The 21,790-nt window shown below is 39.6% G+C and overlaps 1 protein-coding gene across 1 annotated transcript in view; it reads right to left on the bottom strand.

The window, feature by feature from the left end:
* Cont (Contactin) overlaps positions 1-21,790 on the bottom strand; it is a 268,473-nt gene that overhangs the window by 61,892 nt on the left and 184,791 nt on the right. Inside the window, exon 16 of the mRNA XM_090390177.1 lies at positions 847-1,005. Coding sequence (XP_090246303.1) covers positions 847-1,005 — 159 coding nt within the window. The remainder of the gene's footprint in view (positions 1-846; positions 1,006-21,790) is intronic.

Raw genomic sequence — 21,790 nt, 5'->3', positions numbered from 1 at the left:
AGAGGTCTGATAGTCTGAAATGAAGTTTACTGAGCAGTGTACATGGGCTGTTAGGAAAACTCATGGAGTTCTGTCAACAATACAGAGGAATTTTGCCAGCAGCAAGGTGACTGTCCAGTTGTATAGGGCAATGGTTAGGCTACATCTGAAGTACTGCATACAGTTCTGGATGCTGTTGTTATTTGGTTTTTAGGAGCATTAGCAACTAAGGCCATATTGCTCCAGGAATATGCGGTGGTCATTCCCTGACCTTTCCACATCCTCCGTATTTGGTGGTCATGGGCTCGAAGCCCGGTCTAATCAAGAAGCATGTGCAACGCACTGCTGCTCCTGCCCATCTGGCTACAGAGGCACCAGTTCTGGATGCCTCATTTTAGAAAGGATATGGATCTGTAGGAATGGGTGCAGAGAAGAGCAATGAGATTAATCAGGAATGCAACAGGATATTGTTAACATAAAAGACCTCAGTTCTGCAAACTGCAGCATCCGGAAACAAGGCACCCGTGCAGAACCTTATGTGTAAGGCATGAAATGGATCAAGTAAATAACATACTAGACTTAAAAATATTAACTGGAGAGGACACTGGAAAATCCATTATCTTCCCAGGAGTCACTGTGATGGCTATAAACAAATGTCAAGGCAACACATTTTTTCAGCAAATAAATGACTGGTATAATGGACATAAAGCAGACATTAAAAAACTAGTAACAATAAGCTTGGTCAAAAGATAAAATTCTAGACACTAATTTAACTGAAACTTCATTTTTGTGTGATTTAAAACTAAATTCCATTTAACAGCAATAAAGAATAACATATAACATAAGCAAAAAATAATTCTATCATACTTGAATTAAGAACAACCCAGGTGTGATTATGATTAGTTCTTCCTTCTATAGTATAAGACAATATACGGCGACCATTATCAGATCCATCACTCCAATGAATACGACCTGATGTAGCAGTTAGCCCTTCTGCCATCACTGCTCCGGGGGCTCCAGGAGGTCCTAGATTAAGAAAAATCATTTACAAAGGAGTAATAAAAGACACCATATGTATTAAACTTGTGTCAGAGAGAGAGAGAGATCAGTTTCCAGAATTTTAAGTAAATGCACATAATCAAATACTAATGCAATACTATTGCAAAAAGATAAAATACTGAACAGCACAGTATGAATGCAGTGTTATGGTTTTCTCAGAAATTAACAGAGCTAGGCCAGCATCCAGTACATTTTACAAAAAAAAAAAAAAAAAAAAAGTACAAAAATATTAAGAAAGTAACCCAGCACTTATATCAATGGTGGCACTTGTCTTTAAGAAACCATGCAAAAAGGATGACATTCCTCTCTTTATAAGATGCTTGCAGGACTGTATCCTTTGTTGTTGTTATTTGGTTTTTAGGAGCATTAGCAACTAAGGCCATATTGATCCGGGGATATGCGGTGGTCATTCCCTGACCTTTCCGCATCCTCCGTATTTGGTGATCACGGGCTCAAACCCTGGTCTAATCAAGAAGCGTGTGCTTCTCGCATTGCTGCTCCTGCCCACCTGGCTACGGAGGTGCCACTGTATCCTTTAAACAGCAAAGATAATGCAAACTCTCACAGCAGAACAAACTTGCCTTTGCAGTGAGTTGCCCTGTTATTGCAATACTTTCAAACAGTAGTGCAACACCAGGGCATTTCCTCTCCAAAAGGTTAATTGGCCGTTTGTTTAAAAGATAAGACTGCTATGGCAGTGGTTGTTCAATGTGAGCTGCCATGCAGTATATGAAATCAGTTTTCAAAGTTGTGATATAGCTAAAGCCGGCTGTTGAAACTAGTGTACTTATCATTAATATTGGTTTATCTCAAGCAAGATAGGCCAATATTAATGACCCTGAGAATATATTATTATAAACTTATGCAGGAAACTTATTCCAGTAATCAAAAATGGCTGGTTAAAAGAAAAATTTACCGAAATACAGTCTAATCCTCTTTCCTCGTAATTTGATTTATGTCCTCTAGTTCTAAAATCATTTATAACAGTGAAAATTTTATTATAAATGATTCACCTGACTCATTTCTCTCCTCAGAGCTTCGTATACCTTAATCTGGTCTCCTTTAAGGTTCCCAGTTACCAAACTCTGCAATTCACATATTCAAAGTCATTCTTCACATAGAGGCTCCTTTGCTAAGTTCATCAGGCATGTTGTCCATCTTTGGATCTTTTCAAAAAGCCTGATGTCTTTCTTTAGGTGTAGTTTCCATAGATGAACAAAGTATTCCAAGCTAGTCTTACAAGTGGTTTATTAGTATTATTATAAGTAGTGGCAAATTAAGTAGATGTATCAGGGCTACTGAACAAAGGATGGGTCCGGTTAAAGAAGTTAGTTCAGGTAGAGATGAAGAAGGAGTTGAAAAGTGTTAGAATAGGAACATTGGGACGATGAATGGAAAGAGCATGCTGACCCCATGTGAACGTGGGAAGAAGGCGAGGACAAAGAAGAAGAAGATAAGTAGTGGCAAATTATGCAAGCATACACAGTATTAGGGAAAAAAAAAAAAAAAAATTTCACCTATCTATTCCTTCCAATAGTATGTCAAGTTCTTCCTTGAATTTATTTAAGCTGAACACTTCCACAACAACGGATGGAAGTTTATTCCAGTAATCAACCACCTACTGGCTAGAGGCAAACTTCTACACCACTATTCAGCAACCATCCTTCCTCAATTTGAATTTATGCCCCCTCATGCAACCCTTTCAAACAGTATTGCAACACCGGGGCCAGTGGTGGGATTCAGCCGGTTCGCACCGCTTCGGCAGAACCGATACCTAATTTTTTGTTGAGTTCAGCGAACCGGTTGTTAAAATGGCACTTGTGATCAGGGTTCTCTCTAAGGTGGGCACCTGGTATTCTATGCCATTTATTAATTCAGCAAGAAATTTTCGTTTAATATCGATAAAATGAAGAAAATGTATGTTCTGACTGATGTTTTTTTTTTTTTTTTTAGCATTAGTAGAGGCATTTGATGCAAGAAAGCAAGCTTATGCAGCATCAGCCAAAAAAAAAAAAAAAGAACAAAAACCACTTCCACTTCACCCCTCTGTTCGTTCAAAATACCTGTTCAGCTGAGCCTTAAGCTTATTTAGGCTATCAACCTCCACTACAAGGGATGGAAGTCTGTTCCACCAACCAACCACCCACTGGCTAAAGGCAAATTTCCGCACGTATATCCTACATCTGTCTTTCCTCAATTTGAATTTATGCCCTCTCAGGTGATTATTCTGAGCTAGAGGAAGAATCCCATCAGCATTGAGCATGCTCAAACCATTCAAGGCTTTATACACCACTTCAGATCACCTCGCTGGTGCCTAGTCTCCAGACACTGTAATTTGCAAAACTTAAGCCTTTCTTCGTAAGAGCACCCCTTTGTTCCATTCACTAATCTTGTTGCCCTTCTCTGTACTCGTTCCAGCAGCTCTACGTCCTTCTTGAAATGAGGCTTCCAGACCTGTATACAGTACTCTAGGTGTGGCCTGACCATTGCCTTATACAAGGGAATAATCACCTCCTTATCCCTGCTGGAAAAATTCCTATATATCATTGACAATACTCCATGAGCTACTCTTGCAGTCCGTCTGCACTGCTCAGAGAACTTAATATCTGCCTGCACAACCACCCCCAGGTCCCTTTCATTCTCTACCACTGTCAGTGTAGTACCACAGAGTTGATACGTTGCTCTGGGGTTGCTGTTTCCCATGTGTAGTACTTTACATTTGTCAATGTTAAACTTCATTTGCCACCTCTCAACCCATCTGCTTAACCTTTCCAAATCCTGTTGCAGCAGCATAGTGTCAGTAGAGTCCTTGACAACCCTGCCAACCTTTGTATCGTCTGCAAACTTGGACATTAAGCTTGATATACCATCATCAATATCATTTATATATACAGAAAACAATAATGGACTCAACACTGAGCCCTGAGGGACTCCACTAATAACATTAGTCCACGATGAGCAGTGTCCATTGATTACCACTCTGTCTTCTCCCCCTCAACCACCCCTTTATCCATAGCAGCAATTTGCCTCCAATGTCACACTGCTCCAATTTGTGTAGCAGTCTTCCATGTGCAACAGTATCAAAAGCCTTTCTAAGATCCAAGTATATAATATCAAAACTATTCCCTGCATCCAGTTCTTTTCTGACTGCATCATAGTATCCAATCAAATTGGTCGGGCAAGACTTCCCCTTAACAAAACCATGCTGTGTCCGAGCTATAACTGAAGTCTTGTCTAAATGATCCTGCAGTGCTTCTTTAACCGGTGCCTCCATTAATTTTCCTGGAACAGAAGTTAAGCTCACAGGTCTATAATTACTTGTGTCAGCCTTTGATCCTCCTTTGTGAATTGGGGTCACATTTGCACATTTCCAGTCTATGGGTACCTCCCCTGAGTCCAAGGAAGCTCTCATAATTATGGCTAAGGGTTTGCTTACTTCCTTTGCTGCCTCCTTTAATATAACTGGATAGATCCCATCCACCCCGGGTGCCTTTCTTGTGTTTATCTTCAACAGTTTCCCCTCCACTTTACTCCCAGTTATTTCAAGATTCTGTAGCTTACTGCTAGAGTTGAATACACCTCTGGCATTCCCCTCGCTGAATAACTCCTCATGTGTGAATGTCGATGCAAAATATTCATTTAGTTTGTTAGCTACCTGAGCAGGGTCATCAACAGTTGACCCATCAATATCAAGTGGACCAATCTGATTCATCCCCTTCCTTCTAGAGTTTACATAAGTAAAGAACTCTTTGCTGTTTTTCTTTGCATCCCTTGCCAAGGATTTCTTGTAATCTGCCTTCGCCTGCCTAACCTCCTTTGTAACTTACACCATTTTTCAATGGTATAAGCATAGTGCTTTGTTTATAAAAGTGCTTTGTTTATAATAGTGCTTTGTTTATGATCTGACCACATGTGGACAGAACCAGTAAAAATATTCAAATATATTGGCACATATCCGCTCCTGCTCTATAATATATTAAAATAAAACATTTTTAAAATTTTTTTGCAGTAGCCCTTAAAAAGATGAAAAGGCAACAGAGTTCGACAGATTTTTTTCAATAAGAAACCAAAATCAGAATTTGTTGTATTAGAATTGGCCTTGGATTCAGTCACATCACCAACAATTTTCGTTGAACTAGTTGAATTGGAAAAACAAGATGCAGAGACAATACGTTCTTCAGATATAGAAAGTTTAAATAATGTTGGGCTTACTAAGAACTACCTAGAAAAAAATTTAATAGGATTTTGGTGCGATGGTGCCAGCGTTATGCTTGGAAATCTTGAGTGAGAAAATCTTGAGTGAGCACTAGGATTGCAAAAGAGTTTCCAAACATAATAATATGGCACTGTTTAAATCATCGCCTCCATGTTGTTTTAGATGATTCGATAAAGGAAACAAAGCAAGTAAATCATTTTAAAATATTTATTGATAAGATATATACTATTTTTCATCAATCCAATAAGAACCAAATTGAAAGTTCCAAAATATCCGAACAACTTGGAATTGAAATTATAAAGATTGGTAGAGTTTTGGGACCAAGATGGGCTGCCTGTGGTTTAAGGTCAACCCTAGTTGTGTGGCCCGCTTATCCAGCACTACATCACTATTTTTATTCAAATAAAAAGTACTTAGGTATGGCTGCCCGTCTTGAAAATATATATTTTATAACTGATTTGGCATTGATGATTGATATTTTAAACAAAATTTCTCTTCTTTCAAATGCACTGCAAGCAAGAAATATAGACATAATAAAGGCTGAAAAACTCGTGATAAGATCTATTAAAGCATTTCAAATGCTTGGAAAGGAAAAGTGTCCATACGAAAAAAAAAGTTGATGAATTAATTACTTCAGAAACCTTCAAAAATATAAAATTTGTAGAAAATCATCGATTTGTCTCGGGCTTCCTTGGGAGAGACATTTAGAAAACATCGTAACAAATTTGAAAAAAAAAAAAAAAAAAGACTAATGGATTGTGAACATTTAAAAGCAAGTTGTAGCTAATTTCAAGATAGGAATAAATTACGATTTCTCAATTTTTTGGAGCCACTGGAATATTGAAGAACAATTAGCATTAGCATTAGCATTAGTAGAGGCATTTGATGCAAGAAAGCAAGCTTATGCAGCATCAGCCAAAAAAAAAAAAAAAAACCACTTCCACTTCACCCCTCTGTTCGTTCAAAATACCTGTCCAGCTGAGCCTTAAACTTATTTAGGCTATCAACCTCCACCACAAGGGATGGAAGTCTGTTCCACCAACCAACCACTCGCTGGCTAAAGGCAAATTTCCGCACGTCTATCCTACATCTGTCTTTCCTCAATTTGAATTTATGCCCTCTCAGGTGATTATTCTGAGCTAGAGGAAGAATCCCATCAGCATTGAGCATGCTTAAACCATTCAAGGCTTTATACACCTCTATCAGATCACCTCGCTGGTGCCTAGTCTCCAGACACTGTAATTTGCAAAACTTAAGCCTTCCTTCGTAAGAGCACCCCTTTGTTCCATTCACTAATCTTGTTGCCCTTCTCTGTACTCGTTCCAGCAGCTCTACATCCTTCTTGAAATGAGGCCTCCAGACCTGTATACAGTACTCTAGGTGTGGCCTGACCATCGCCTTATACAATGGAATAATCACCTCCTTATCCCTGCTGGAAAAATTCCTGTATATCATTGACAATACTCCATGAGCTACTCTTGCAGCCCGTCTGCACTGCTCAGGGAACTTCATATCTGCCTGCACAACCACCCCCAAGTCCCTTTCATTCTCTACCACTGTCAGTGTTGTACCATAGAGTTGATACGTTGCTCTGGGGTTGCTGTTTCCCATGTGTAGTACTTTACATTTGTCAATGTTAAACTTCATTTGCCACCTCTCAGCCCATCTGCTCAACCTTTCCAGATCCTGTTGCAGAAGCATAGTGTCAGTAGTGTCCTTGACAACCCTGCCAACCTTTGTATCGTCTGCAAACTTGGACATTAATCCCGATATACCATCATCAATATCATTTATAAATACAGAAAACAATAATGGACCCAACACTGAGCCCTGAGGGACTCCACTAATAACATCAGTCCACGATGAGCAGTGTCCATTGATTACCACTCTCTGTCTTCTCCCCCTCAACCACCCCTTTATCCATAGCAGCAATTTGCCTCCAATGTCACACTGCTCCAATTTGTGTAGCAGTCTTCCATGTGCAACAGTATCAAAAGCCTTTCTAAGATCCAAGGCTTTGCTCGTATTTAATGACATTTTTAATTACCAAATTGATATTAACGATTATCAAGATTTCTTGGAAAACATTTTAAAAAATTCCCAGAATTATGCAATTTCAGAATTATCCTGAAAGTGTTCAAAGAGCTAAAAATATTGTCAGAACAATTGCTGTAAGTTCAGCAGAAGTGGAAAGGGGTTTTTCAAAGATGAACATATGTTCAGAGAAGAGAAGTCGCCTAACTGTTTATCAAACACAATGACTATTAGTCTAATCGGTCTACCTCTAAAGGAATGGGATCCTATCCTACAGTGGTTAAGGATAAATCACTCAGCCGATGATGCTCGGATAAAAGCGAAGAAAATTGCAAGCGAGGACGCCAATCAAGAAACAATATGGAAATATCTTAAATAACAGTTTTATTGTTTTTTGTCAGGTATTATTTAATATTTTTTCATTAATATTTTAAAACTCTTTCTTATAACAATCTAGTTTTGTGGACCTCTTTTATTATTCTTATTTAAGTATTAACTGCATGAAACAATAAACTACCTTTCGGTATATAGTTTTTTTATACTTAGAACGGTCATTAGGGCAGCGAGGTTGTTAAATTATTTGAATCCCACCACTGACCGGGGCATTTCCTCTCTGATTAGTCTCTGAGCAGGAGGAAGAACCCCCATCAGCATTGAGCTTGCTCAATCCATTCAAAGCTTTAAACACCCAAATCACATCACCTCACCTAACAGGTGGCTTGTATCCAGATGCGGCAATTTGCAGAACTGAAGCCTTTCTTGGTAAGAGCAGGCTTTTGTTCCCCTTCTCCGTATCCATTCCAACAGATCTTTATCCTTCCGAAATGAGGAACTACAAACATGTATGCAGTACTCAAGATGTGGCCTAACAGAGAAGCCTTTATACAATGGGATAATCACCTCCTTATCCCTGCTAGCAAAATTCCTATATATCATTGAAAAACACCCCATGAACTTTCCTGGGAGTGTGTCTGTATTCCTCGGAGAACTTCATATCAGAACCGCACAATTACCCCTAGGTGCATTTCATTTGACGTTATCCCAAGTGTAGTACCACACAGTTGATATGTTACTCTGGGATTACTGCTACCCATATGCAGTACTTTGAATTTGTTACTGTTAAACTTTCAACTGCCTTTTTTCAGCTGATCAGTCTAATTTTTATAGATCTTGTTGCAGCAGAATACCTTCATTACTATCATTAACAACCCTTCCAACCTTTGCAAACTTAGCCGAATCTGCAAACTCAGAAATTAATCCTAATATACATACCCTTATCAATATCATTAAGAAACGCAGAAAACAACAATGGCTCAGCACCAAACCCTGCGGGACTCTACTAATAACTTAGTCCACGAAGAGCAGTGTTCATTAATCACAACTGTCTTTTACCACTCAACCATCCCTTTATCCATAGCAGTAACTTTATGTTCCCTCATCTTGTCCTTAATGCCACACTGCTCCAATTTGTACAACAATCTTTTATGTTGTTGTTGTTGTTATTTGGTTTTTAGGAGCATTAGCAACTAAGGCCATATTGCTCCGGGATATGCGGTGGTCATTCCCTGACCTTTCCGCATCCTCCATATTTGGTGGTGACGGGCTCGAACCCCGGTCTAATCAAGAAGCGTGTGCTACGCACTGCTGCTCCTTCCCACCTGGCTACGGAGGCGGCAATCTTTTATGTGCAACAGTATCAAAAGGCTCATTGAAATCCAAGTATTAGATATTATAATTATTTTTGCAATCCAGTTCCTTTGTGACTGTGATGGATGCTATCCAATCAAATTGGTCAGACAAGATTTCCACTTACAAACTCACGTTGTATCTGAAGTATAAGTATACTCCTTTCTAGATGGTCCTGCATTACTTCTTTTAACAGTGAGTATATTTTCCCTGGAGCCGAATTATGCTAAAAATTCTGTAATTGCTCGTGTCACCCTTTGATCCCCCTTTGTGAGTTGGAGATACATTCATACATCTCCAGTCCGTGCAGACTTCTCCTGAATCCAAAGATGCTCTCATAATTATGGCTGATCTCCTTAGTTGCCTCCTTTAATATAACTAGATAGATCTCATCTACTTCAGGTGCCTTTTTTATGTTTAACTTCAACAGTTCCACTTTCCTCTCAGTAATAAACTTCTGACATCCACTTCCCTAAACAATTCCTTATGTGTAAATGTAGATGCAAAATATTTATTGTTTGTCAACAACCTGAGCGGGATCATCAACAGGTAAACCATTGATATCAAGAGAACCAATGTGATTCATCCCCTTCCTACTAGTGTTTACATAAGTAAAGAAGTCTTTACTGTTTTTGTTTGCATCCTCTGCCAAAGATTTCTCATAACTTGCCTTAGTTTGCTTAACCTCCTTTGTGACTTTACTACAAACTAGTTTTTATCTACCATAATCTTCTGTGTTGCCTATTAATTTATATGCACCCCAAGCATTTTTCTTCTCTGCCACAAGTCTCATTAGTTCCTCTGCCCTCCATTTTGGGACCAACTGATGATGATGATTTTATCATCATCATCAGTTGGTCCCACTGTATAGAATTTAAAACTTGTGTGAGAATACTGTAGCTACATTTACAAAAGCAAAACCCCTTCCCTTTGTCATTGATAGTAGTTACATCCTTAAGTATATCCCACATAAATACACTGTGATCACTGCCACCTAATGGTTCTTTTATCTGCAGATTCTTAATGTATGAATTATCACTGCTAATAATCAGATTAAGAGTATTACACTCTCTTGTTGCCTCTATAACAAATTGCTGCTAGTGCAGAAAAAAGTCATCCAATAAATCAACAAAAGTCTTGCTAATGTGTGTGATCAACCCACAAGTTCCAGTCAATATCAGGAAAGTTAAAATTGCCATAATAAGACACTCTGATTTACTGGCCCACTCTAATTCTCTGCAGTTGCTCATTGTACCCAGAGTCGTTACGTCTATATACTCTACTCCTCTCATTTTTGCTTTCCCAGTTCTTATGTCACACAAATCTGATTCAATATTGCACTGGCCACCCATGCTGATTAGATGCACTGCCTTAGATTTTATGTGCTTCTTAACTAAAAGCATATCCTCTTCCCCTATCCTATTTTGTCTGTCCTTTCTGTATACAAAATATAGGAGAAACCTTGGGGACCACCTATAATACAAGAATACTTATCCTTTCTGTACACACTGTACTCCCCTTATTCAAATTCTGTATTCCTTATATCTGTGTGACACCACGTCTCTGATATCCCAACAATGTCTGATTTGAGGTCTTGACCAGCACTTCAAATTCATCAAATTTATTTACTTTGATGTACATGCAAGTATACATGCACCTGTTCTTACTCTTAGTTACTCTAACCCAGCCCATGTTAGTGCTATTATTCAGGATATTATGATATCACTATCTCAACAAGCAAATGTACAAAAAATGATTGGTAGGATGCTATGGGCCTTCTTTTGCCACCTGTCCACACTGCTCGGAGAACTTCATGTCCAACTATGTTGTAACTCCCAAATCCCTTTCTTCCTCTTCTATATTTAATTCAACCCCACCAAGTATTAACAGTAGACACAAAGTGAAAAGAAATTGCAAAGGCACTTTACTGAGCTTACTCAAGAAAAACAGTTAACACAACTGGGTAAGATCAACGAACAGAAATATTTCACAGAATGAGTTACCGTGGTCACAAAATATTCAAACTGAAGATTTAATCTCATCAATGCATAGCAGTTGTAAAACAAAATGTGGCGTGATAAAACACATTACACAGTTTAGGCATCAGATGTATGCTCAAAGAACAGTTTGACCCATAGTGTCATCATCATCATCATCATCATCAGCCATTTTCAATCCACTGCAGGATGAAGGCCTCTCCAACCACTTTCCAGTTCCTTCTGTTTTGAGCACTGGCCATCCATTTACTACCCACAAACTGATGAATTTCATCTATCCATCTCCGCCTTTGTCTTCCAGGTTTTCTTCTAGCTCCTCTTGGATACCATTCTGTTATTTTCTTAGTCCATCTGTCATCATGTCTTCGAGCTATGTGTCCTGCCCAGGCCCATTTTAGTTCTTTAGTTTTGATAAGAATGTCCTTTACTTGAGTTTGTTGCCTAATCCATGTGTTTCTCTTCTTATCTAACAGTCTGATTCCCAATATGATTCGTTCCATTCTTCGCTGTGTAGTTCTTAGCTTCTCTTCCATTCTTTTGGTGAGTGCCCAAGTTTCACTTCCAAAAGTCATGGTGGGGAGTATACATTGGTTCATTATTTTACGTTTCAGACAAACTGGGATATTGCTCTTCAGTATGTGACTATATTTCCTGAATGCTATCCATCCAAAATTTATTCTTCTCTTGACTTCCAGCCATTTATCATTATTACAACTAATAACTTGTCCCAGATAAGTATATGACTCCACCTTTTCAATTACTGCTCCTTCAATCTTTATTTCCCTTTCTGTGGCATACTTGTTCATCATTACTTTTGTTTTAGCCATATTCATATTTAGTCCAAAATCCTTACTAGCTGTGCATAACTGATTAAGATTTTCCTCTAATTCGTTGGGATCGTGGCTAATGACCACAATGTCATCTGCAAATCGTAAATGGTTTAGGTACTCTCCGTTCACATTGACTCCTTTCTGCGACCAGTCTAATCTTCTGAAAGCTTCCTCAAGGGCAGCAGTAAACAGCTTCGGAGATATTGTGTCTCGTTGTCGAACTCCTTTCTCAATTTTAAATTTCCTACTGTCTTTATCTAGTCTAATAAAGGAGGTAGCACTCTCATATATTTTCTTCAAAATCATAATATATGGGGTATCAATGCCTTGTCTTTCCAGTGCCCGAAACATTGCCTTATGCTGTATGGAGTCAAATGCCTTTTCATAATCCACAAATGCCAGGCATAATGGTGTTTTATATTCATTTGCTTTCTCCATTAGCTGTGATATTACATGAAGGTGATCCATAGTTGAGAATCCTGTCCTAAAGCCAGCTTGCTCTTTCGGTTGATTCTCATCAAGTATTCTGTCTAATCTGTTAGTAATGACCCTTGTGAACAACTTGCAGATGTGGGATAGCAAGCTAATTGGTCTATAATTTCCAATTTCTGATTTATCTCCTTTCTTATGCAGCAAAACTATGATTGCATTATTCCACTGCTTAGGTGTCACACCTTTTCTAATGCACTTTGTGAAGAGCCTTGCCAGTTTTTGTGTTATGTCTCTTCCTCCCAATTTTAACAACTCTACAGTAACTTCATCTTCCCCCGGGGCTTTCTGATTCTTCATTTTCTTCAATGCATGTTCTACCTCATCAGGAAGAATATTGGGTATGTCGTATGTGTTGCTACTTTGCAATCCATCTTCCCCACTGCTGGCATCATTCCCCTGCTCCTTGTATAATTCTCTATAGTAGTCTTCTGCTATTTGAATTATGCCTTCTCTGCTGTTTATAAGTACACCCTCGCTATTCTTCAGTTTCAGTATCATTTGTCTTTCTGTATTACTGCTCATGGCTGCTGATTTAATTCCTTTGTTTTCCCTTAATGCTTGTTCTACTTTTCTTGCGTTAAATCTTCTTATGTCCTCTCTGAGTCTCTTTCTAATGGCTTTGCATAACTCAGTATACTCAATTTTCTCCCTGTCAGTGTTTTTCTTGCTTTTCATTTGTCGTCTTCGGTTCATCATGACAAGTGTTTCTTGACTAATTTTTTCTTCTTTGGATTTCTTTTTCCCTATAGGTTTCTTGGGCTTTATCACTTTCAAAAAGTTGTAATATTCCTCGTCGATATCTTGGTCCTCAGCAGTCTGCAGAAGCTCATACTTGTTCTTAAGTTCCAGTACATACTGCTTTTTCTCCTCTTCTGTTATCTCAAAGACCTTTGTATTATTTACTCGGGTCAGTTTTTTCCTTTCCTTTCCTACATCTATATCAAGTGTACATCTTACCATTCTGTGATCACTTCCAACATTTACCTTATTCAGGACAGTAACATCATTCACAATATATCTTCTGTTAGTGAGGATGAAGTCGATTTCATTAGTAGTTAATCCATTTGGACTCTTCCATGTGCACTTTCTGTTCACCCTTTTCTTGAAAAAAGTGTTCATTACTGACAATCCTTGAGATTCTGCAAATTCCACAAGTCTTTCACCTCTTTCATTTCTTTCACCAATTCCAAAATTTCCTATTGTTCCCCTTTCTGCGCTGTTTTGTCTTTTTCCAACCTTAGCATTGAAGTCTCCCATAATAATAGTGTAGTGGGTTTTCTGCTCATCTAGAAGACTCTCCATTTCTGTATACATTTCTTCAACCTCTTCATCATCATGGCTCGATGTTGGTGCATAAATCATTATAATCTTTAGCTTGTATCTCTTAGAAATCTTGAGTATTAGTCTTGACACTCTTGGTGATGTACTTTTGAATTCCAAAATGTTGTTTTTAAAATCTTTATGGACCAGAAACCCAACTCCACCTTCACTTCTTTCACTGTTTCCATTGGTGTACAGCAGATTTCCACTTGGTAAACTTATAAGTGATTCATTTCTTCTTCTTGTTTCAGCCAAACCGATGATATTCCAATTCACATTTTCCAATTCCTTTTCCAGCTCTAATATCCTGTCTTCACCGATGAGTGTTCTTACGTTATAACAGGCCAAGTTCATTTTCCGTGCATGGCAGCCTGGTCGTATCCAGAGATTCTTAGCACCCTCTGCTTCCACTCTGATCCTCTCGCTGCCGTAAGAGGGAGAGTGAAAGCTGCTGGGGACTGAGGGCCATTTGTTTCGTCGTGCTTTCATGTGCTGGAGGGTTTGGTCTTTTCCTCTTCACGCTGACCAGGCGTCTTGAAGAGAACCACTCTACACGTTCGTTGCCACCTAAGTGACGTAACAGGGCTTACCATCGAGAAGGTGTGCATGAGTGGATTTTAGGGAGGCAGGTCAACCGGACTTCTCCTAAATCTTCTGTAATAGAGAGATATTGGATCCATCAGTGTTTTAGGCTGAGTGTCTGATAACACACAGGATACCTGTTCCCCTTTAAGCCCCGACCCATAGTGTATTATACCAATACTGACGTTTGGTGGAGGAAGTGTGATGTTGTGGCCTGTTTTAGGTATTTTCAGACTTGAACTACTAACTGTAAATTAAATTAAACTGTAACCAATTAAATTATAAACATCTCTAAAACAGCCTTTTGTGATTTCAAAGCTCAAACAGCTTTGCATTATGGCATTATTATGATTATTGCACTATGGCAATTCTTTGGAGAAGGGCAGAATTTGTATCAGTTTTAGAACATTCCATGTCAAAAAACATAGTCAGCAAAACACTGTTTTGAGGAGAATAATGCGCGAACCAGCAATTTCTGGTCCAGAGTACAAATCAATTTGGAAAAAATGTTCAGAGCTAGAACATTTTGTTTTGTATATTTATCAATGATATTGATGAAGGTATATCAGGCTTAATGTCGAAGTTTGCAGATGACACGAAGGTTGGCAGGGTTGTTAATGACAGTAATGGCAGTGTGCTACTGCAACAGGATCTAGATAATTTGGGCAGATGGGCTAAGAAGTGGCAACTGAAGTTTAACCTTGACAAATGCAAAGTACTGCATATGGGTAGAAGTAACCCCAGAGAAACGTACCAACTGTGTGGTACTACACTTAAGGTGGTAGAAAATGAAAAAGACCTGGGAGTAATTGTGCAGTCAGATATGAAGTTTTCTGAGCAATGTAGACAGGCTGCTAGGGCAGGTCATGGGGTTTTGTCAATGATATATAGGAATTTTGCTAGCAGGGAAAAGGAGGTGATTGTCCCTCTGTATGAGGCAATGGTCAGGCCACGCCTTGAGTACTGCGTACAGGTCTGGAGGCCTCATTTTAGGAAGGATGTAGATTTGCTTGAGCGTGTACAGAGAAGAGCAACACGATTGGTGAGGGGAATGAAGGGATCCTCTTACCAAGAGAGGCTTAAGTTCTGCAAATTGCAGTGGCTGGAGACTAGGCACCTGCGCGGTGATCTGATAGAGGTCTATAAGGCCTTGAATGGGTTGAGCATGCTGAATTCTGATGGGATCCTCCCACTTGTTCAGAATACGAACCTACGGGGACATAAGTTCAAATTAAGAAAGGATAGATGTAGAATAGATGTGCGGAAATTTGCCTTTAGCCAGCGGGTGGTTAATTGCTGGAACAAACTTCCATCTGTCGTTGTGGAAGTTAATAGGTTAAATAAATTTAAGGAGGAACTGGACAGGCAATTGGAGGGTATGGTGTGATTTTTTTTTTTTTGGCTGATGCTGCATAAGCTCCTACACTTGCTTTCTTGCATCAAGTGCCACTACTACTACTACTACTACATGACATCTTTGAAGAACTAGTCATAGCCTTGCAGGATGAGCGGAGCAAGATTCCAATTTCTATTTACCAAAAACTAATAAAGTGTCCTCCTAATATTGTAAAAGCAAATTGGGATCATATTAGCATTAGTAGAGACATATGATGCAAGAAAGCAGAAAGCTTATATAGCACCAGCTAAAAAAACAAAACAAACCTTCCCGTTTCACCCATCCATTCATTCGAAAAGTTTATTTCAGCCTTGAATTTATTTAAGCTGTCGACTTCCACGACAGATGGAAGTTTGTTACAGCAATCAACCATCTACTGGCTAAAGGAAAATGTCTGCACATCTATTCTACAACTGTCCTTCCTCAATTTGAATTTTTGCCCCCTCAGGTGCGTAATATGAGCAAGAGGAAGAATCTCATCAGCATTGAGCATGCTCAAACCATTCAAGGCCTTATACACCTCAATCAGATCACCTCGCAAGTGCCTAGTCTCCAGATGCTGCAATTTGCAGAACTTAAGCCTATCTTGGTAACAGCAACCCTTTGTTTCACTCACTAATTTAGTTGCCCTCTCTGTAGGGACAGGGTGGATGCCCTCGAAAGATCTAAATTGAGGGGCCCATCAGGCTCTCAGCTGCCCACCTCAACGCCAGAGCTCACTCCTGGGCATCGGGCAACACGGCGGCAATCTCCAAAGCAGAATGCGCTGGTCCCAAAGGAACTAGTTATTGTTGGTGACTCTATTGTCAGGGAGACGGGGAATATATTTTGTAAAAAGGATAGGTGGAACAGGACCAGGGTATGTCTGCCAGGGGCAAAGGTTGATGACGTTGTAGAGCGGATATCATCTTTCAAGGGCACAAAAGGTGATATAGTTGTACACGTTGGTACTAATGATATTAAGAGTAGGAGACCGGCGGAATTACTCAACAAGTTCAGGTCACTGTTGAAAAAAAGCCGTGAAATAGGGTTGAATTTGAAAGTGTCTGCAATTCTGCCCAGACACGATAGGAGGGAGTACATGATGAGAGCCTTGTCGATCAATTCGGCCCTGGAAAGATTGTGCAAGGCTCAAGGGGTAGAATTTTTTTCAGCCTGGACTGTACTTGTTAACAGGAGAGATTGCTTCTACAGGGATGGGATACACTTAAATAGAAAGGGTGCAAGAATATTTGCTGATGCTATCGAGGCAGTGTTAGGTGGGTCGGAAAACTGCTAGTTTGGGGGGATACAAAGACTAATAGTTTAACAGTAACCGCAGGCAGAGGTGAAGGTGATTCTTGCACAACTTCTATTAGAATAAGAAGCGACCTGGAGCGAGGGGTGTTGGGGGTTTCAGGGACGGATGGCAGTCATCATGGAATAGTTGGGTATATGGGATGTGTTAGGGTAACAGGGAATAGGCATAGGAGCATGTATGCTTGCATGTATACCAATGCTAGAAGTATAGTAAATAAATTTGATGAATTTGAAGTGTTGGTCAAGACATCAAAGGCGGATATTGTTGGGATAGCAGAGACGTGGTGTCACAAAGATATAAGGAATGCAGAACTGGAATTTGGGGAGTACAATGTGTACAGAAAGGATAGACAGGACAGAAAGGGAGGGGGTGTTATGCTGTTAATTAAGAAAAACATAAAATCAAAGGAAGTGCACCCAGTTAATATAGATGAACAGTGCTCTGTTGAGTCAGTTTGGTGTGAGATAAGCACTGCGAAAGGAAAAATAAGAGTAGGAGTGTGTTATAGGCCTAATGACTTGAATGAGTACAATGAACAATTGTACAGAGAAATAGAGTGGGCCAGTAAATCAGAATGTCTTATAATGGGGGATTTTAACTTCCCAGATATTGACTGGAACTTGTGGGTTGGGCACTCACACACTAGTCAGACTTTTGTGGAGTTATTGGATGATTGTTTTCTGCAGCAGCATGTTCGAGAGGCAACCAGAGAAAGTAACACTCTTGATCTGGTTATCAGCAGTGATCATTCGTGTATTAAGAATTTGCAGATAAAGGAACCACTAGGTGGCAGTGATCACAGTGTGCTGAAGTGGGATTTACTCAAAGAGGTAACTACCGTCAGGGGTAAAGGAAAGGGTTTTTGCTTCCGTAAAGGGGAGTACAGTGGTCTCAGACAGTTTTTAAATTCTGTACAGTGGGATCAACTGACGATGTTACAAACAGTAAATTCTAAGTGGGAAGCATTCAAAGAATTAATCGTGGAAGCTACTAGACTTTATATACCGATTAAGAAATATCGTTCAAGGTTTAGGCCTAAATGGTTATCAAATGAACTAATGATACTCGTGACAGAGAAGAAAAATGCATGGGATGCATATAAATTATCAGGCGACGCAGAAGCCTGTAGCAGATATAAGCTAGTCTGTAATCAGGTCACAAAGGAGGTTCGGCAGGCAAAGGCGGATTACGAGAAATCTTTGGCAAAAGATGCTAAGAAAAACAGCAAGGATTTCTTTACTTATATAAACTCTAAAAGGAAGGGGATGAATATGATTGGACCACTTGACATCGATGGTTCGACTGTTGATGATCCTGCTCAGATAGCAAACAAACTGAATGAGTATTTTGCATCTACATTCACACGTGAGGAATTATTACAATTTGAAAATGGAAGAAGGTTATCAAATTGTAGCAGTGTGCTTAATGATTTTGTAATAACTGAGAGCAAAGTGGAGGAGAAATTGTTGAAGTTAAACATAAGAAAGGCACCTGGGGTGGATGGGATCTATCCAGTTATTTTAAAGGAGGCGGCAAAGCAACTAAGCAAACCCTTAGCCATAATTATGAGAGCATCCTTGGACTCAGGGGAGGTTCCCACGGACTGGAGATGTGCAAATGTGTCCCCAATTCACAAAGGTGGATCGAAGGGTGACACGAGTAATTACAGACCAGTTAGTTTAACTTCTGTTCCGGGTAAAATAATGGAGTCGCTGGTTAAAGATGCATTGCAGGATCATCTAGACAAGACTGCAGCGATAACTCAAACACAGCATGGGTTTGTTAAGGGAAAGTCTTGTCTGACAAATTTGATTGGTTATTATGATGTGGTCACAAAGGAACTGGATGCAAAAAATAATTTTGATATCATATACTTGGATTTCAGGAAAGCTTTTGACACTGTTGCGCATGGAAGACTACTGTACAAATTGGAGCAGAATGGTATTAATGGTAAGTTGCTACAATGGATAAAAGGATGGTTAAGTGGGAGAAGACAGAGGGTGGTAATCAATGGGTGCTGCTCTTCGTGGACTAATGTTATTAGTGGAGTCCCACAGGGTTCGGTGTTGGGTCCACTGTTGTTTTGTGTATTTATCAATGATATTGATGAAGGTATATCAGGCTTAATGTCGAAGTTTGCAGATGACACAAAGGTTGGCAGGGTTGTTAATGACAGTAATGGCAGTGTGCTACTGCAACAGGATCTAGATAATTTGGGCAGATGGGCTAAGAAGTGGCAACTGAAGTTCAACCTTGACAAATGCAAAGTACTGCATATGGGTAGAAATAACCCCAGAGAAACGTACCAACTGTGTGGTACTACACTTAAGGTGGTAGAAAATGAAAAAGACCTGGGAGTAATTGTGCAGTCAGATATGAAGTTTTCTGAGCAGTGCAGACAGGCTGCTAGGGCGGGTCATGGGGTTTTGTCAATGATATATAGGAATTTTGCTAGCAGGGAAAAGGAGGTGATTGTCCCTCTGTATAAGGCAATGGTTAGGCCACGCCTTGAGTACTGCGTACAGGTCTGGAGGCCTCATTTTAGGAAGGATGTAGATTTGCTTGAGCGTGTACAGAGAAGAGCAACACGATTGGTGAGGGGAATGAAGGGATTCTCTTACCAAGAGAGGCTTAAGTTCTGCAAATTGCAGTGGCTGGAGACTAGGCACCTGCGCGGTGATCTGATTGAGGTCTATAAGGCCTTGAATGGGTTGAGCACGCTGAATTCTGATGGGATCCTTCCACTTGTTCAGATTACCAACCTACGGGGACATAAGTTCAAATTAAGAAAGGACAGATGTAGAATAGATGTGCGGGAATTTGCCTTTAGCCAGCGGGTGGTTAATTGCTGGAACAAACTTCCATCTGTCGTTGTAGAAGTTGATAGGTTAAATAAATTTAAGGAGGAACTGGACAGGCATTTGGAGGGAATGGTGTGATTTTTTTTTTTTTTTTTTTTTGGCTGATGCTGCATAAGCTCCTACACTTGCTTTCTTGCATCATGTGCCACTACTACTACTACTACTACTACTACTACTACTCATTTCTAGTAGCTCAACATCTTTCCTAAAATGAGACCTTCAGACGGTTTGAGCAAGCTCAATGCTGATGGGATTCTTCCTCTTGCTCAGATTACGCACTTGAGAGGACATAAATTCAAGTTGAAGAAACCGCTGTAGAATTGATGTGTGGAAGTTTGCCTAAGGTATGGCCTGACCATTGCCTTATAGAAGGGGATAATCACCTCATCCCTGCTATAAAAAAAAAAAAACCTGTATATCATTGACAAGACCCCATGAGCTACTCATGCAGCCTGTCTGCACTGCTCAAAAAACTTCATATCTGACTGCACAATTACCCCCAGATCTTTTTCATTCTCCACTACCCTGAGTGTAGTACTGCACAGTTGGTATGTTACTCCAGGGTTATTGCTACCCACATGCAGTACTTTGCATTTGTCAATGTTCATTATTAAAAATTTTCTTTTTCTAACCCAAGTCTTTCCCCCCCTATTTAGTGCTTCAATACATATTGAAGGCTAATGTAAATAAGGTGTACTAAATACATTCATCTCTTACTGGCATAAACCAGACTAGGAACCCATATCAATTGGACTAAAAGGTAAACTCTATTGAGCCATGCAAACGAAAATGACACTAAGTTGGCACATGGGTTGTGTTAGGGCAGCTAAGAATAGAAACAGGTGCATGTATACTTGCGTGTACAACAATGCTAGGAGTTTAGTAAATAAATCAAAGGCAGATATTGGTAAATAAACATCAAAGGCAGATATTTTAGTAAATAAACATCAAAGGCAATATATTGTTGGGATATCAGAGATGTGGTGTCACACTGATATAAGGAAAGCAGAACTGGAATTTGGGGAGTACAACGTCTACAGAAAGGATAGACAGGATAGGAAGGGAGGAGGGGTTATGCTATTAGTTAAGAAACACATAAAATCCAAGGAAGTGAAGCCAGTCGACATCGCTGGACAGTGCAGTGTCGAGTCAGTTTGGTGTGACATAAGCATTGGGAGATCAAAATTGAGAGAAGGAGTGTGCTATAGACCTAATGACTCTGATGAGTATAATAGTATAATAAGAAACTGTACAGGGAAATAGAGTGGGCCAGTAAATCAGAGAGTCTTATAATGGGGGATTTTAATTTCCCAGATAGTGACTGGAATTTGTGGGTTGGTCTCTCACACACTAGCAAGGCTTTTGTGGATTTATTGGATGATTGTTTTCTAAATCAGCATGTTCGGGAGGCAACTAGAGGGAGCAATACTCTTGATTTGATTATCAGTAGTGATTCTTCATGCATTAAGAATCTGCAGAAACAGGAACCACTAGGTGACAGTGATCACAGTGTGCTGAAGGTATTCACTTCAGCACACTGTGATCTACTCAAGAAGGTAACTACCATCAGGGGTAAAGGGAAGGGTTATTGCTTTCGTAAAGGCGACTATGATGGTCTGAGACAGTATTTAAATTCTACTGATGATGTTACCAACAGCAAACTCAAAATGGGAAGCATTCAAAGAACTTAACTTGAAAGCTACTAGGCTTTACATACCAACTAAGAAATATTGTTCAAGGTTTAGGCCTAAATGGATGTCAGATGAACTAATGAGACATAAGGCAGAGAAGGAAAATGCATGGGATACATACAAATTAACACGTGACACAGAAGCCTATGATAGATATAAGTTGATCTGTAACCAAGTTACAAAGGAGGTTACGAAGGCAGATTACGAGAAATCTTTGGCAAGGGATGCAAAGAAAAACAGCAAGGAGTTCTTTACTTATGTAAACTCTAGAAGGAAGGGGATGAATCAGATTGGTCCACTTGATAGCGATGGTTCAACTGTTCATGATCCTGCTCAGGTAGCTAACC

This window comes from Mastigoproctus giganteus, chromosome 2 (genome assembly GCF_048544385.1).
Source record: "Mastigoproctus giganteus isolate SK-2022 chromosome 2, ASM4854438v1, whole genome shotgun sequence".
Lineage (NCBI taxonomy): Eukaryota > Metazoa > Arthropoda > Arachnida > Uropygi > Thelyphonidae > Mastigoproctus > Mastigoproctus giganteus.
This window is presented reverse-complemented; position numbering and strand designations above follow the sequence as displayed.